General features: G+C 31.1%; 3 protein-coding genes and 1 non-coding gene across 4 annotated transcripts; 3 read left to right on the forward strand and 1 right to left on the reverse strand.

Annotated features, from left to right (window-relative positions):
* Positions 1-2,284: 2,284 nt before the first annotated feature.
* Positions 2,285-5,130, forward strand: LOC137827228 (ferritin-2, chloroplastic). Its single transcript, XM_068633484.2, has 8 exons — positions 2,285-2,799; positions 2,898-2,981; positions 3,082-3,142; positions 3,252-3,339; positions 4,389-4,450; positions 4,579-4,644; positions 4,776-4,839; positions 4,959-5,130. Exons 1-8 carry the CDS (start codon positions 2,525-2,527, stop codon positions 5,000-5,002), a joined length of 744 nt encoding a protein of 247 aa, XP_068489585.2. The 5' UTR covers positions 2,285-2,524; the 3' UTR covers positions 5,003-5,130.
* Positions 5,131-8,473: 3,343 nt separating this feature from the next.
* Positions 8,474-10,895, reverse strand: LOC137825660 (small ribosomal subunit protein eS4z). Its single transcript, XM_068631388.2, has 5 exons — positions 10,677-10,895; positions 10,208-10,285; positions 9,946-10,126; positions 9,351-9,448; positions 8,474-9,075 (listed from the first exon to the last, which is right to left on the reverse strand). The coding sequence occupies exons 1-5, from the start codon at positions 10,677-10,679 to the stop codon at positions 8,641-8,643; spliced, it is 795 nt and encodes a 264-aa protein (XP_068487489.1). The 5' UTR covers positions 10,680-10,895; the 3' UTR covers positions 8,474-8,640.
* Positions 10,896-15,692: 4,797 nt separating this feature from the next.
* TRNAK-CUU (transfer RNA lysine (anticodon CUU)) lies at positions 15,693-15,765 on the forward strand. The gene has a single exon. It is a non-coding gene; the product is annotated as a tRNA-Lys (tRNA).
* Positions 15,706-18,986, forward strand: LOC137826932 (Peptide-N4-(N-acetyl-beta-glucosaminyl)asparagine amidase A protein). Its single transcript, XM_068633087.2, has one exon. It carries the CDS (start codon positions 16,982-16,984, stop codon positions 18,842-18,844), a length of 1,863 nt encoding a protein of 620 aa, XP_068489188.1. The 5' UTR covers positions 15,706-16,981; the 3' UTR covers positions 18,845-18,986.
* The last annotated feature ends 164 nt before the right edge of the window (positions 18,987-19,150 follow it).

Here is a 19,150-nt window from a genome sequence, read left to right on the forward strand (position 1 = left end):
ACAACAATGTTTCACTTCAGAATCCATTGAATAAAAAATATATTACCTTTATCACCTAACCACCGTGAAAAGAGATGGAGGGCGTCCACCGAGCAAACACCGACCGACGACGACAACGAAGAACAAGACCACGAAACCACGACACAGGAAACCAATACAACAATAAACTGCAAGAGGGAACGGTGCACTGGTGAACCACGGGACCAAAAAGAAGAAGAAATTGAAAGAGGGAGAGTTCAGCCACCAAAAGAAGAAGAAATTGAAAGAGAGAGAGTTCAACCACCAAAAGAAGAAGAAATTGAAAGAGGGAGAGTATCGTAACCCTAATGGAAATTTGAACCAAAGATTAAACCTTTTCAAAAAAAAATTGTGGGCCCTACAACAACAATTTAATATTTGTTTTTTTGCCACGTACACTGAGCAATGAGATAAGCGGTTGTTCAACCAACATTTTCCTAATATATATTAGTGTTTACTTTAAAAAGTCAATTTTAATTTAACTTAATCTATCGCCGTACTAATTTTACACCCCTTGTCACTGTTTCTTATGACAATATTAAAACATTTATAGTTTCGATATTTTAACCCTAATACAATTTTTGGGCTGATTTTCCTTCACTATATCAATTCAGAATTGTATTGTTCTTAATTATTTAAATTTTTTTTTGCCTTTCGAATATTCATAATTCAAATTACAAAATTTTGGATATACAAATATGTAATATGTCAGTTCCAGATTTCACTATCCGGAAGCTTATCTGGACAACATAAATGACATTTTGGATGTCAAGATTCATAAGAAACATAAATGAGTTCCAGATCTTAATCCTTAACATCATTTATAGTACACCATTCCAGATATGAAAAACCATAACTCATAACTCACTTCTAAATATGATCATCTAAAAACTTAAATGAAATATAAAAATTGATTGAGTTTCTGAACAAACTTGCGCTCAATAAGCCCAATCAAAGTCTTGGGCTGTATACCATTGCCAACCAAATTACCATCTGTTTACATTAAAAAAATAAATGAATAATTTATCCTTTTCCTTTATGTCTATTATTATTACGATTCTAATAAATAAATGCAACATATAATAAAAATATAATTTATTTCCTCAAAATATATGCATAATAATAATGAAATTGAGAATAAAAAATATCTCCTGCTTTATCTCATACAGATACATCTCATTGTCAGGGTCAGCAATAGTAATTAATAATGATTTTATTTGATTGCTTTTTGATACTTCCTGATTTAGCTTTCATGGTGACACTGATCAGGATAAGCATAGATCTTATTCGCTAATTTAGCTTTTATGTTTCTAACTTGCTTTTTCCCACCTAAAGCTACTTTCACATTGCAATTTAAGAAGAAAAAAAACTGCAAGCTATTTCTAGACAGTTAAGAAAAGAAGAACAAATCAAAGTAAGCCAATGCTCATCTCTCGTGGAATCACACACCACATTTTCCATATCAATGAAGACATAAAATAAACCAAAAAAAAAGTGAAGAAATATTTAAACATTAATTAAAATTTTAATTCTACTTATTGACCAAGTATAATAAATTTAGTTGTATTTTTTTATCATGCTACAAATATCTTGCTTCCACTAGACTAAATTTAGTTCTATTTGAAAGATAATTCAATTATTTATATTAGTTTTATTTATTATTATCCATATCAAAACTTAAAACGTTTTGAATATTTATAGCGTGAAACATATTTTTTATTAAAAAAAACTCAAAATATTATGACTAAGTCATATTCACTATCTAGATTATCTATATTAAGATATTACAAAATTTCTATTTTTTATGTTTACAATTTATTTAATCAAGATTAAACTCAAAACTTACTACTTTGGTATCATCGTCTTTTGAAGTAACATAATTCAATTTTTTTCCACAAAAACCTAACATGCTCTACGACAGATTAAATATACTTTAGTTATTCTCCAGAATTATAATTATATTTTCAAGAATGATAATTTTTTACATGAAAATAATTTTATACTAAACACTTCCTCAAAGTTATATTAGAATAAATAACACGTTAAGCTGTTTCAATAATTCTAAGAGTATAATAATTCACAATATACTCTTGACACATGCTTTCATTGTAACTTTGATATACATGCCATCTTCACACAAAAATACAATTGGAGAAAAGACAAACGAAAAAAGGTTCCAAATATAAAACTGTAAAGGGTCCCAAAAAGGATTAGAGAAACTATTTGATTCTAGATATTTCGAGGGGACAACACAATAATGATACTCAGCAAGACCACGAGTATGCCACGCGCCCAATCCTAGCTTTGCATATCAGCCCTCCACGTTTTGTCGCATCCAACGGTTCTCACTTCACCAAGTTCTCCATTTACTCTCACACGCCCATCTCGATCACCACGCTCACAATATTAACACAGTCGCCATTCCTACGAAACAAACCCTTTCCGTTCCCTTCCGTCTTCGTCTGTTTTTCAAATCCCCCTTTTAGCGGAATTCCGAATCTAAACCATGCTTCTCCGAACCGCTGCTGCTTCGTCACTCTCCCTCTTCAACCCCAACGCCGAACCTTCGCGTTTCGTTCCCGTTCAGGGAAACAAAGCGAGCCGGTTGGTGGTTCGCGCCGCCAAAGGATCCACGAACCACCGCGCCCTAACCGGCGTGATTTTTGAACCGTTCGAGGAGGTAAAGAAGGAGCTCGATCTCGTTCCCATCGTTCCACAAGCTTCTCTCGCACGCCAAAAATACGTTGACGAATCTGAAGCCGTCGTTAACGAACAAATCAAGTTGCTCCTCTCTCTCTCTCTCTCTCTCTCTCTTCTTTCTCGTTGTTTTCATTTCACTTTGTTATTTTATCGTTCTGATTGTCGTTTTTTGGATGCAGTGTGGAGTATAACGTTTCGTATGTATATCATGCTATGTTTGCGTACTTCGATAGGGATAACGTTGCGCTGAGAGGTCTTGCTAAGTAAGTCACGGTTTGTTAACTTTTTAATTTATCTTTTTATTTGATACTGCTACTAATGAGGAGTGATAATTTTGTAATTACTAATTATTGTTTTGAAAAGGTTTTTCAAGGAATCGAGTGAAGAAGAACGAGAGCATGCTGAGAAATTGATGGAGTATCAGGTTTTTTACTTTGACTTATTTTAATTATTTTGGCGTATTGATTGACGTTCATGTTGAACTCTGAATTGTAATTGTGTTGTTGCGATGTATTTGTTTTATTCTTTTTCAGAACAAGCGTGGTGGAAAAGTGAAGTTGCAGTCAATTGTGATGCCGCTTTCTGAGTTTGATCATGCAGATAAGGGGGATGCCCTGTACGGTTAGTTTTCTGGCCTTGTAATTTCTCTTTTTAGTGTTTTCAGTTCAGATCATGTGTGTGATTTGTGGTTTTGATTCTTGAAATCTTACGAGTTTTTAGATCGTCTCTAGAATTGGAATTCTTAGTTGATATAATAGTTCGTGAAAGACTCTGTACATATTTGATACTATTCTTAGCATCTTATGATGAATCACAAATGATTTGGAATTATGCAAATACATATGTGAATGTTGTGAGACCTTTTATTTATTTGTGTACTCATAATTTATTGTCAATCAAATTGGAAAGTTTTACGAATGGGAGTTTGTATGAAAAGAAATTTAAGGAGCACTCCTAAACATAAACCTCTCCGTTTTTCGTTTGTATGAAAGTAGGATTTTATCCTTCACTATTTGTATTGGTCTCTATTTTACCCTTTCCACATAGCTATGAGAGTTGTGGTCGGGTTCTTCTGTCAATTCTAATTAAAAATTATTGCATTTGAGATATACACGTCATTTATAGTATTTAATTATTTATTTCAAAAATATTCTTCATATCGCTATTTCTAATTTGTATTTGTGATACCAGGAGGTATCAGGACTGAATTATAACAATATGCATTTATTTATACTTCATAAACATAGCATGATATACATAAGAAATGTGTTTTTCTACTAATTAAAATGAAATAAAAATAAGAAGAAACAATGAAATGTGTTTTTCTACAAATTAAAATGTTTAATTCATTTATTATAAATTAATTAATTTATAGAAGTTATCTTATATAGTTTATTTTTATTTTCTCAAGTATTTACGGATAAACTTAATCACAAGCAAGTTTGTTCTGGCCACTAATGTTATTTAAATTAAATAAAATCCAGATTGGATGTTACATTTGTATATTATTACTATTTAGAGATACAATATTTATTACGAAAATGGTAAATACGAATTAAAGCGTCAACTTGTTCAATATATTTTAACTTCTTTCGGCTTTTTCCTCTTGAAGTTATCCACTGGATTCATTATTTGTCAGAGTTAAACATGTTTTCTTCCTCTTGTTTCAGCAATGGAACTCGCTCTATCATTAGAGAAACTAACGAACGAAAAGCTCCTTCACTTGCACAGTGTAAGCCACCTTTTATTGGATCTTAGTTCTGGTTTTGCTGCGTTGTTTCATTTCATTGGTCTTGTCTATGTCGATAATGATTTGTTAAAAGAAGTCCCTTACTTTGAACTTGATGCATGTATCTTCAGGTTGCCACGAAGAACGGTGACGTGCAGTTGACAGACTTCGTCGAAAGCGAGTTTCTGGGTGAACAGGTATAAATGCATTGTAAATTTGGTGTTGCAACCAGCAATTTTTCAAATAGTGAGATATTGTACATATTTCTTTGTGTTTTATGCATGGCATTTGGCAAAACAAGACTAATCTTTAGTTGTTTCTTTCTTAGGTGGAAGCCATCAAAAGAATATCTGAGTATGTTGCTCAGCTCAGAAGAGTTGGCAAAGGACATGGTAAGAAATTTCAAACTCTGGTATTTGCATTTTACTTTCCCGAGACCAATGATCAAAGTATAGTTGTATCTGATCAAAGTATCGTTGTATCTTATTTGTTTTCCTGGATGAACTTTCAGGTGTGTGGCACTTTGATCAGATGCTGCTACACGAGGCAGCTTGATGATTACTGTTTTCCCCCTTTCTCTTGTTACTATGTGTATCTTTCTCATCTAGTGAATTTCGAGTCTTGTGCTAGATGGTGGAACTGAAACTAAGGATGAATAAAATAAATGAGAACTGTTTTGGACACATCCATGTTTTGAAGTTTATTTATTATTTGATCAGGGCAAAACAAACTTTATTTCAAAACATTCTCCCTAAAATAAAGGCAATTAATGTAATAAATCTCACCATATAATAATGAAAATTTGATGTACTATTTTCAACAAACATATTTTATAATTAATTCAATATTTCATTATTTATTTTATTGAGATAAATAGTTTTTGTTGTGTAGTTTTGTAATATTGCCATTTTCTTCAATATGGGTAACATTGTTTTTACTTATTAACTTCGCATGTATCTCACGCTATCCACTGATAACCACTGATAAGAGGTTATTCATTTTTAACTTAACTTTTTTATTCCTTTCACTGGTTATTGAAGGTTGAAGTTATCAATTGTCCAATTCAAGTAATCGATTATCAACACCCTTGAAAGGATAATCGTGGATTGTTTACCATTTTTTTATATTTATATGGTTGTTGTGTTGTATGAAAGACATTTGAACATTTTATAAACCATTATGAACAATTTTATAAGTTAATTGATTGTAAGTTGCAAAGGGAAGTTTGATGTTAAAAAGGTTTATTACTTTTTCATGTTTTGTTTGTTGTTTATGAGGACTCTGTTTCTATAGTTTGAATCATCAAGATAAAATTGTTACTGTGTAAGGAAAATCTTACTCCCATTCCTATAAAAAAAACATTTTGAAGTAAAAAAAAACATTTTAAGTTTAGTAGTTTAATTTTTATTTATCTCTTCTTTGCAACATGTTTGAATGCTTTGTTTTGAAAATTTATATATTAATGTATAAAATGTTATTATTATTTTGATTAAATAAAAAAATTTAAACAGTTCACGTGTTAAATAAAAATATATTTTGATGTGTGCTTGTTATTGTATCACTCTTGTTATTGTTGGTTGCTTTGTTTAGATCATCATCAGATTGGTCTTACACTATTTCTATTATGGTCACATTTGGTTTGGCTTTGGATGATAGCTACCTCTGAATGGAAATTGAATCTTTGATGAATGACTTGGATTAGCTTATATAAAGGTTGAGGTGTGGATCTTATTGTGTTGTAACCCTAACTCTTAACCTTACTCTTAACTCTAACCTTAACCCCTAACTCTAATCATAACCTTAATCTTTAAGAATATCCCTAACCATTAATTCTAAACTTTAACCCTTTATCATATTCCTAACCATTAACCTGATTCCTAAATTTAAACATACTTATCATCATTAAACCTAAACTCTAAACCTTAAACTATAATCATAGCCATAATATACCTTAATCTTAAACTCTAAACCTTAAACTATAATCATAGCCATAATAGTAACCTTAATCCTAAATAAAAATAACTATTTCGCATATTCACTAATTTATATCACTAATTAATATCACTAATTAAGGGAAATTGAGTTTGTAAATGAGAAAAACATTGTTAATTTTATACAAGTAATTGGATATAACATAAAAAATCAAAATGTTTCATTCTTCTTTTATCGCTATGAGAAATAGTGTCATGTCATTTTCATAATGTGCTGAATGCAATTTTGATGTTGGATGGAAAATTCTTAAATCAATCATTTGAAACCGAAGTGCAACTTATATCTTAAACAACAACCGATTTTACTCATACTTGAAGGTTACATTGTAACAATCTAAAGTCTGACTTGACATACACCGATTTTACTCATACTTTAAGGTTACATTGTAACAATCTAAAGTCTCACTTGACATACACGATATATGTGTTCATTGTTATTGACATTATGATTTTTTTACTTCATAGGATTGCTTAGGTGTCATAGATAGCATTGGTGTATGTATGAAGGTGGCACAATTGGATGCTCCTCGTTTTTGCAGGAGAAAAGATTGACCAACTTAAAATATATTTGTAGTTTATGATTTTGTCATGAAATTCATATATTATATAGTCGTATGAGAAAGAACTTCATTTGATTCAAAAATATTGAAAAATGTATTTGTATGAGACAATCTATTGATTATACTTAAATGTTTGTTTAAAATATTTTGGTGTACACATTGTCATTTAGGACATACTATTTACGTTTACATACAATCATGGTAAGAAAATACTATATTACTTTTTTATTAAATTATGTTATTTTTTTATTATATTATATTATATTATTTTTTATTCTTATTTATATTATATTGTATTATTTTTTAGTTTTGTTATATTATATTATATTTAATTATATAATTATATTTAAAATTAATTGAATATTTAAAATTTTTGTAAAATAAAATTTTTGTATTTTAAAAAATATTATGAAAATCGATTTGAGAATCGATTTCTTTATCTTAATAATGTGAAAATCGATTTGTATGTGTTAATAGTGTAAAAATATCAGTACAAAGATTCATTCCTAAGAGCATATTGTCTTTCTTTCTCATCACATCTCTTAATCCAAAACACATCAAATCTCTTAATCCAAAACACATGACACACTTACTTCCGTATTCACGAACACTTGTAGACACAAGTGTACCATCCACATTAACTTCAATTTCTTCTCATACTCTAACCTCTTTCCTCTTATATTAATTAATAATACTTTACTCCTTTTCGTTTTAACACTTTTAATCATAATTTAAATAATATTTAACATACATTTTAATAAAAATATAAAAACAAACTTATTAAATACTATTTAATAACAAATTATACGTAATATACTAATGCCAATAATTTTACTAATATCAATTTTATCAAATAATAACTTCATACCTACGTCTCATACAAACTAATCAGGATGATGAGAGTTTTGCCACAAAAAAATGTAATAATAAATATTCAAGAAAGGAGAATAATTTACCCAGTACAAAACCATTTGGAATCACAATAATGGATAAATAGTTTTTGATAATGTTAGTACGGGGTAACATTTTCAAAATTAGAAATCCCTACTTAATACAATTCTTAATCTAAAAATTACCCAGAAACTAAACAATTTTATAAAAATTAAAGACAATACATAGATTCTTTAAAGTGAAAACATTTACCCTAAGCAACGATGAATATAACGTTTTATAAACAATTCTAGGATTCTGAAGGATGCGTATTAAATATTTATACCAACTTTCTTGAATGATTATTTCTGCTTCAGAAAAAGAGGCTGCAATATTTAAAAGTTAACTCACATAAATAGTTATTAACATAAACGTCATAAATATATTTTAAAAGAAATTTCCTTTAAAAAATATAATCCATAGATTCATTTAATAAAGCACACCAAAAATCATATTCAGTTCAATAGGGACTATAACTACGCGATTATTCTACTTAGATAAAAACCGATTTTGCGATTTGTGCAACCAGAAAACAAGTAAATAAATACTGGAGAAAGAAAAGATTACATCATGAATTTAACAGCCACAATGAAGTTGTATAGTGCAAGAGTCAAAATTCAACAACAAAAATCTGTCGGACAAAAGGAATTAAACACCAAAAACATAGAATTAAACTACGAAATGCTCAAGTCTATTAATTCAGAAGGGGGAATTAAGCAGCAGTTGCTTGCTGAGCGGCAGTCCTTTTTCTAGCTTCCTCAATGATGGATAGCTTAATACCCTTACCCTTGGGAAGTGATATCAAAGGCTTTGTCCCCTTCCCAATAGTGAACACGTTTGCCAAACGAGTAGCAAATTCATGTCCAGTGGCATCCTGAACGTGAATTGTGTCAAAGCTGCCCTTTTGCCTCTCCCTGCTCTTAATAACTCCAACACGCCCCCTGTTTCTTCCTCCAGTAACCATAACAACGTTCCCAACATCAAATTTGATAAAATCAACGATCTTGTTTTCCTCCAGATCCAGCTTAATGGTGTCATTGGCTCTGATGACAGGGTCTGGGTATCGGATGGTACGACCATCAAAGGTGTTCAGGTATGGAATACCTTTCTGACCAAACTGCACAGACTTTACCTTGCACAGCTTAAACTGCCATAAACACACATACAAGGAGGAATACACATTAAACCATAACTAAGCAAGTTCTGAAATTGACATTTATAGGTCCATTAGTATCAACACATTTTATGCAAGACCATAAAACAGTGAAGCAAGTCTTCTAAATTACTTATTATATATTTACGGTATAATGGAAAATAGGTTGATAATGAATAACAAATATTCAAAACAACCATATAATAAGTACCTTGAGAGTATTATGGCACATAGAATAAATATGTTCAAAATAACCGTATAATAAGTACCTTGGCCTCATCATCCCTGACAGAGTGAAGACGGAAACGACCTTTGGTGTCATAGAGCAGGCGGAAGTTCTCGTTTGTTTTAGGTATAGATACAACATCTACATAGAAAAATAAAACTTAGAATACAATCATTGATCCTGAAAAAACAAAAGAATTATCCTGCAAATGACAGACACTTTGTTCAGTGGGTGGAGGGGGTAGAGAGAGTCAGCGACAAGACTCTGGGACTAATTTGACCGTCAAATTAGTGCCCACAATTTATCATAACAAATGATTCAAGAAACACTGGTAAACATAGAGTGTTTGTATATGAAACAGAGAATCAGGTGTATTCAGCATTCTTTAGAGTATGAATCTAGTTAATTCACTAAATACTCTACTTCCTATTCAAAATCAAAATCCTTAATATATTATAATTTTTATCTGTTCCAACATACAGAGGTTTCACTAAATAATTCATATTAATAAAACATCAGAATCAAACATCAATAACACTGTTGTACACAATAGCATATTATTAACCCCTACTGCATACATTTAGTCCAATAAAATCATGCAAAGAGTTATTCTAACAATTAGCATGCCACAAACATACCCATGAAACCAGAAGGGTATGTCTTGTCTGTCCTGACTTTGCCATCAACAAGCACATGTCGCTGCATCAGAATAGCAATGACTTCACGGTAGGTAAGAGCATACTTCAACCGATTTCGGAGGATGAGTATGAGAGGAAGGCACTCCCTCGATTTGTGGGGTCCAGATGAGGGTTTGGGAGCCTATGCAGGAAAGAAAAAATACTCATCAGTTTCTAAAATGCTTCCCTAAACTGATAAAATTTTGAAAAAACTTCCACTTACAAATGCACCACCCAATTTGTCAAGCATCCAATGCTTAGGAGCATTGAGCCTCTTCAAATGTTTCTTCAATCCCCTAGCCTGTAACAACCACAAGCACCAAAGTTAACAAATTAAATCCAAAATAAAAGGCAGATACAAACAGCAAACCTAAAATTAAATATATAAAAGTTAGGGTTTATAACAATGGATCCTCCAAGAAATACCATATAACAACTTTATCTTCCACCAGTTTGTTTGGATAAATAGTGTGCAGCACATAGTAAAATCAAAAAAACCCAGTGTACATAATTCGGAGGTAAAACCCATTGAGTTAAAATATGACATTAGATGGATTATTACGCACCATCTCGCTAAAATTAAAATTTAATACGAACAGAAAACATACCAGACTAAGACTAAGAAACAGATCAAAACCTAGTATGAATATGAGAATGTTCAAAACCACATAGAAGAGTAGAAGAATACGAACCATTTTGGAATTGCAAAGGAAACACTAGTGCTCCACTGCTACGGCACTAAACTGAAAAACTGAAAGAGTAGCTGCGGCACTTATGAAGAGGGTTGTGCATAAAACCCTAATTTGTGGTTGAGTTCTGGATCATGGGCCTTTTTTTGGCTGAATTCGGTATAATGGGCTTTTTTTTAGAATGGCCGTATTCTCGTTCTGCGAAGGGCTATGCATTCTGCATCCTATAAATTTAAATTGTACCCCATAAATTTAGAGAATTTTTTTTTTTTACACAAATTTATTCCTATTTTATTTTTATATAAATATTTTATTTTATTGTTTTATTTTTATTATTTTGCTATTTTATAATTACTTAAATTTAAAACTAAAAAAAATAATATTAAAGACGTATACTATATTTAATTAAAAATAATGAGTTAAATAAAATTTGAAATTGAAAGATAATTTGACGGTAGTTACTCTAATTGGCAAAAATTATATTTCTGTTATATAACAGTTTCTAACTTGTAGTGGTTACAATTAATTACCGATTTTACTTTACTTAATATAATTTATTTATTTTATAAAATTAGTAAATTTAAAATTTATTTTTATTAATATTAATGGTATATACTTATGTATATAAAAAAAAATCCCATTATATTTGAAAGAAAGAATTAATATTAAATTTAAAAAGAAAATGCACTACATTTATTTATGTAAAAATAATGAGTGAAATAAAAATTTGAATTAAAATGTAATTTGATGAGAGTTTCCTTTTAACTCAAAAAAACAAAACATATTAAAATAAACTCTAAAAAAATGTTAGAAAAAATATCTTTAACTAAAATTTTCGGTCCATATTAACAACTCCTTGAGAGTCATCTTTCCTCCGATGTTTTTTTTAAGAAATTATAATTTAGAGGACAAGTAATCAAATTCAAAACAATAATTCAAACCATAAAAAATATTTGTTTGGATAAAAAAATTATTAGAAGAATAAAAATAAATGTATTTTTTAAACTAAGATTAGTTATAAGAATGATTTTATAAATTAGTTTATATACTTATGAAAATTAAATTCTTACTCTAAATATTGCCACTCTATAATATAGAAAAATTCATTTAAATATTGAAAATTTAATATGCCTAATAAAATATATTAATATCAAATATTCAACAATTAAATTGAATAATTTTTTACTTTGGAAAACATTATCAAACATTTGTATCACTTAATAACTTTAGAAAATGTTAATGCAAAATTTATACATGAAAATATTATTAGTAATTAAAATAATTTTAGTATAATAAAACTTTTTATTTTTCTCTCAACTATTCCTTCCAAATCAATCAATCCAAAAGACAAAATAATTTTTTCTATTGGGATTTTTTCTATTTGAAATATAAGTTTCCATTTTACTATATAGGTAATTCTCACTAATTATTTGGATAAAATGAACTTTTTCATATGTAAAGTATAACTTTTACATCTACTCGTGGAAAAAATTAGAATAAAAAATATTATACATACGTACATGTTCTTAAATAAAAAAAAATGAAGTAGTATTAGAAATACAACTTCTTTATGAAGTAAACATTTCATAAATACTTCTAGAATGCATAATTATTTTTTTTAAATAATGTCGACTTGGATCGTTTAAAAAAAATTACTATTATGATACTTTACAAACATTTACTTACATTCTCTATTAATATTACTTTTCCCTTTTCATAATACCCATATATTTATTTACCTTTTATTTTTCTCTTTCTTGCATCTCAGACAGAATTGAGTGTTCACAAAGGTTACTAGGACAAATTCGTAGTTAGGATGATAACGAAAAGAGTAGTAAACTGTATTACAAGTTAAGATATTAAAAATATTATCATGAAAATAACTATTGAAACATAAATAAAATATATTTTTATAAATAAGTATTTGATAATGAAAGGGACCTTTATGCCAAAACAAAAATAAAATAAGATAAATAAATATATGACAATAAGGAGACTTTTATGCCAAAATAATAGTGATATGATTAATGTTTTGCTTGGAAGAAGGAGAAAGAGGGAAGAAAAAAAAAGTGAAAAGTTGTTTTTGTTTGAGTTTAGGAGAAATGAGTAGATTTGAGTATAAAATTTGTAAAATATGATTGATAGGATTGAAATGTAAAAAAAAATATATATGTTTTGAAATTGTGAAATATTTAAATAAAAAAATAATATATATATATATATTATTTTTGTAACTGTGTTTAAAAGTTGTAATTAAAAAATCATAATTATTTTTTTAGAATTAATATTATTATGTAAAGGATATAATTGTGTTATTAATTGATTTACGAAAATACTCCTAACTTACAATTTTGCAAGTTAGGATTTAAAACAAAGAAGAATGTTTATAATTAAAACTTTATATTTTTATTTATATACTTGTGTTTGAAATTTGTAATTAAAGAAAAAAAATCATATTTAAATATTTTGAAGAAACATTATTAGGTAAAGGAAATATTATTAGTAATCATAATTTATATTATATTGATGAAAAAATAAAATTGATAATAAACATGATCTTATTCAAATGTAAATTTGATAAGTCTAATTTACAATAATAAAAATAATTAAGTCTGAGAAAAAATATGGAAATAAAATAGCACCACAAATATACCTATCAAATATTCTAACTCTTTTTTTTATTTTTTATAATTTATTAAAAAATTAAAAAAAAAGTACCATATGTAAAAAATAATTAATTAAATTCCTGTATATAACATTCATAATACTAATCTCAACCCATTACACATTTTTTTACCTTATTTAATATAAACAATGGACTATAATTGATAACGCATGATGACATAATTGATTAAGCCCCACATCTAATCGATTAAGAAGCCTAGATTAATTAATTACACAAACAACCTTAAGCGACTACATAATACCGTAATTGATTAGAGATTTGGTTATAATCGATTTATAACTTATTCCATTCATACACATTCATTTCCACTTCTTCAAATCCATGCATACACTTACGTTTATCCTTGTTTCACTTTTTAAACAAACACCAAGTCATGCAACCCCGTACTCTCTCTAAACAACATTTACTTAAAAAAAAACTCAAATGAATATACCCTACCAAATATCCAACAATGTTCATGATACTCAAACAATGTCTTTGTTATTTTTAATAATTTTTCAATCAATTATGGCAACATCGGTAACTAATTAACCATTTTTTTATAATCAATTATGATCCATAACTCAATCCTTCACCATGCATTTTCCAGTTCACCCTCTTCCAATTCCAACCACATGCATGTACACGAAGCATTAAACATTACCAATGCAAGGTCATAAATATAAAACAACTTCATTGTCCAAAATTTCCACACAACTCTTCATAGTTTAGAGATGGTGCTTCTTTCCTCCTCTCTCTCCTTTCTTTACACGCAAATCATCATAAATCATGCCTCCCAAACACAAAAAATATCTATAATTCTCAACCTCCAAATCCACTTGAAGAGTACAATTATCCATCAAAACAAAGACTAAGAGTTTAAAATAGAGAATAAAAATAACCTTATTTCATCGATCAGTCTAATAGAAACAATATATTATATATGTACATTCTAATTAAAGTAAAAACAAAATAAGACCATAAAATAACAGATAATAAGTATGTCAAAATTAATAAATTGTTATTCAAGGACATGCTTCTTTTCATAATTCAATTTTTATTTACTTATATATATTATTATTTTTCCATCAAGTAACAGGTTTTTAATTTGGTGACAAGAAAACCAAAAAGTTGTAACAATATACAAAATACTCTGATGGATTGTGCCTTCATGACCGAATTCTTTGATTGAATTTTGGAGAGGATTGGCGGAAGCTTTAATGGAGGAGGCGTGCAAGGAGGCTCACATGGAGCTTGCGATTTCCTTGGAGGTGCATGCTAAGTATGGAGAGTGATAGGTGAGGCTTAATCACTTGAGCTAGGTGGAGAGTTGAAGACTAAAGTGTTTATCCTAAAAAGGCAAGACAAGAGAGAGAATTGACTCAATATTTTGGCAGCAATTTCACTCATTCATTAATCTTGTAAAATGAGAGTTAAGCACCTCAACTTATAGGACAAAAGGCTGAACATTTTGGAGCCAAAATTTGAAAATTCAAAATAAAACTCTCAAACGAGAAAGTGTCATGTGGAGTCATACTTTCCATGTTTAGTTCACACATTCCATGCTAAATCCTCTCCACTTCCTATGTTGTCATGTGGACGTCCATGTGCTCCATGCCAAGGTGATTTTCGTTCTTCAATATACCCTAAACTCATATTTGCAATTAAATCAATAAACAACCTCTAGGTATTCATCCTCCTTATTATGGGATCGTGTGTCGCTGGACAGTTTCCATCATACTCAAATTTTATTTTTAAGCACACATTTTATCACAGAAGTAGATGAGTATGAACATAAAGATATATGTATTATTATTATTATTTTGTTTGTAACATGTTTTGTCCTACCCATTGAATGAGAAATATATGCATTAAAAACATTTTGTTTGGATAATTAAAAATAATAATAAAATAAACAAATGTAAAATAAAATAATTTAATAAAAATAGTATGTGTTTATTTATTATTTATTTTTAAATAATAGAATTTAAAATACTATTTTATTACACTTTTCATAACGTGAACACCACATGATATTAGTAAACCATTTTTTTTTAAAATATTACGACACTAAAAGGTCTAGTCAAGTAGAGCTTTTCTAGTGACAATATTTTAAAAAAATCATAATTTCATAATTGTAAAATAACTACACTTTTACCAATTAGTCCTAAAATAGTAAAAGATATAAAAAAAAACACCTTGTTTTTATTTAGGTAAAGTTTAACCCTTGTGCAAAAAGGAAATTCACTGTTTTGTTGTGGCCAGTTAAACATTTGTTTGGAATCTTTATTTTTTACTAAAAAGAGATTTTATTTATAAGAACTAATCTAAGAGATAATGCAAATAATCAATAAGCCCGTCTAGCTCAGTTGGTAGAGCGCAAGGCTCTTAACCTTGTGGTCGTGGGTTCGAGCCCCACGGTGGGCGTGTGATTGTTTTTGTTTTTTCTTTCTTTGAATTATTTTCTTCCATAAAATGGTTTAAATGAATCTTTGTTTCAAATATCATTATTATTAATTTGATGAGAAAGTATTTAACATAAAAAAATTATATGCTATCTCATTATATCTAAGTAATATAATCACAAAATTATCTTATCTCTTACATGTTTTTTTTAATAAAATATGTGTTATCAAATAGTGATGTTGTCAAAATATTTTGATCAGAATTTTAAAAAGTTTGCGGTTACTTAAGCAAATGCTAACTTTGGAAAGATTATTGGAAGATGTGTTTCTTTTAACAATTTCAACCCATACATAGTTTATTTAAGATTTCTTTGTATCCCTTTATGAAAGCTAGTTGCTCAACTATTTTCAACGTGAATTTAATCAATTAAAGGTATTTAATATATATTGTTGATAGAAAATTAGGAATAATAACAAGAGAATGAACTTCTGAATTCTTGGATCTTTGTACCCCTTTATCCTTTTGTTATATTTTCTTCTCTTTCCCCCTTTCTATTATTTCCACCTAAATTTTGTATCATATTCAATGTAGTTCATCTTATCTTTTATCCCTTTTCTTTCTATTTTCCACTTAAATCTCTTATCATATCTACAATAGTACGCAATTGTAGTATTGCTTTATTAGTTTTTTCAGGTAGTGTTATCAATTACTTTTTCATAATGTTGATTGTGGCTCAAATTGCCTACTTGCAATGATTCCACTAAGTTGTCTAGTGACATGCATGGTGATGAAACAATAGGAGAAAAGATGACAAGGAAAAGTACAAAATAGAGAAAGATCAAAGATAACCTTATTTTTATTTAAGGTAAAATGTAATCCTTACTATAAAAAACACAACACAAGCATCACTCTTAAATTTACTCATTTTTCATGAACAGCGTATTCATTAAAGTTCCTCATTTTTTTTACCTAATACTGCTAACAAAAGAAAAAGTAAATTAAATTGGAATAAAAAAGTTCATGATTGAAGTTTAGGTTCTTGTTTTGGACATGTCAAAAGTTGCAATGGGATGAAAAGAGAGAGAGGAAGTACTGAATGAATGAACGCGGAGTTTAGTGTTGTGTGGGATGGTGATAAGAAAAATAGGAGGAAGAAATTTCCTGAGATAGTAGTATCCAAAAAGCTATTATTATATAAATAATGCCATTCTAAAGGATTGAAAATGAAGCAAAGACAATGGGGGAGGTATCCAAAGTTCTAAAACCAGAATCACCTTCATTTCAAATTTCACGTATGATTCTTCTTCTAGCCATGAATACTGAGAGGGAGAGATTTGTTAATCCGTTCCTCTGTTTCTTTTTCCTTCTCTTTATGACAACGTTGTCACACTCCCAACCAGACCGTTTCATCAGACCCCTCCATGGGAGTAACCGAGAATACTTCGAGGTGGGTTACCCTCCGCCGTCACACGAACCCACTCCCTCCTGCACCCACCGTGCCCTCCACCACTCCTTTGCCCACACTATCGACTCTCCTCCGTACACCACCTCCTACAGCCCTCCCCCACGCTGCCCCGGCCCGTGGTCCCGCGTCGTGCTCCACTTCCACGCCCGCTGCAAGGGCGAGCAGTACGATCGCATTGCCGCCATCTGGATCGCCGGCGCCGAGCTTTTCCGCACCAGCACCGCCGAGCCCACCGCTGACGGCATCTTCTGGAACATCCGCAAGGACGTCACCAGATACTCCTCCCTCCTCGCCAAACACAACCTTGACCTCACCATGATGCTTGAAAACATCGTCGACAACGAGTTCACTGGCGTCTACCACGTCACCGTCACTCTCCTATACTACAATGACTATGCTGTTAAAGCCCCCGTCAGGGTTCCGTTTGTCCCCTGCCCCGAGGAGCTCACTTTCAATTCAATTTCTCTGCCCAATTCTCGATCTCTTATCCAGGATCCTGGTACCAGGAACGTGAATGAGTCGCCAGCGGATTTGATTATTCCGATCTCCGACGACGGACGGCGAGGGTTTTGGTTCAAGGTGGAGGGGGAGAAAAGTTCCTGCTCCCGGAAAATTCAAATTCCGAGAAACACCTATCGCGCGGTGCTTGAATTATACGTTTCTTTTCACGGAAACGACGAGTTTTGGTACTCAAACCCGCCGAATTCTTACATCAAGGCGAACGGTTTGGCAACGGAGCGTGGGAATGGCGCGTACAGGGAAGTTTACGTCACGATCGACGGCCAGGTTGTCGGGTGGGAGATTCCGTTCCCGGTGATATTCACCGGCGGGATAAATCCTTTGTTCTGGGAGCCCATGGTGTCGATTGGGGCTTTTGACCTTCCCTCGTACGACATCGATTTGACGCCATTTTTGGGGAAAGTTCTGGATGGGAAGGAGCACGAGTTCGGAATAGGGGTGGTGAAGGGTATATCTTACTGGCTGGTGAACGCAAACTTGCACCTTTGGTTGGACCATGAATCAGAGGTGGTTCATGCTAATCCCGTGGTTCATCACAGTCCTGAAACTTCGATCGAACGGCAAGAGGGGTTTCGAGGGCTAGATGGGTCGTTTGATGTAGACGCGGAGAAGGAAACGCATATCACAGGGTGGGTCATGACAAGTGCTGGCAACATCACCACCACGGTTTCTCAGGGATTCTCGTTCAAGAACATAATAAAGTTCCAACACAATGGGACTATCAAGACCGTTAAGCAGAAGTTCAAGGCAAAGAAAAAAGTGAAGGTGATCGATGGAAATGGTGAATCTATTACTAAGTTGAAGGTTAGGCGAAGGTACCCTTTAAGGGTTGTCACCACCACTCAAGAGTTTCCCGATGGTACGTACCGGCTTGCCACCGATCTTTCTCATAATCTCAATGAGAAGCATGTAAGTGGGTGCTTCGTGAAATCCATTACCAATGCCCAGAATTCCAAGGGCTGGATCGAGGTGAAGGGTCACTCTGTTGTGTCGGGTCAGGCAAGCACCACGCAGAATTATAGTTATCTTGATAGGTTCAGGTGCTACTCCCGGAATGTTGCTGCGTCTAATGGATTGATTGTCTTGGACAATTCAACTTTTGTTTGTGAATTGTGAGGATTTTTTGTAGTTGCTTTTCTCGTACATGTATTATGTAGTTTCCTGCATAGGGTTTTAGTTTTATTTTTTCTAGGGGAAGGAATGTGTAGTACTGTAGTATCTTTTGAATCTGCATGTATGTATGTATTGCTTCCATTCAGTCACTGTGCCTGGATCTAGACACCCAAGGAAAACACATGAGCAAGGATCATAACATAAATATGTGGTTCCTGCCAGAGTAGAGCTTGCACATGAGCAAGTTCAGCTTAAAGAATTATGCTGGCCATCTATGCAAGTCCCTAACATATTCTATTTTTACTTTGT

Source organism: Phaseolus vulgaris, chromosome 8 (assembly GCF_051622355.1).
Source record: "Phaseolus vulgaris cultivar YP4 chromosome 8, ASM5162235v1, whole genome shotgun sequence".
Classification (NCBI taxonomy): Eukaryota; Viridiplantae; Streptophyta; class Magnoliopsida; order Fabales; family Fabaceae; genus Phaseolus; species Phaseolus vulgaris.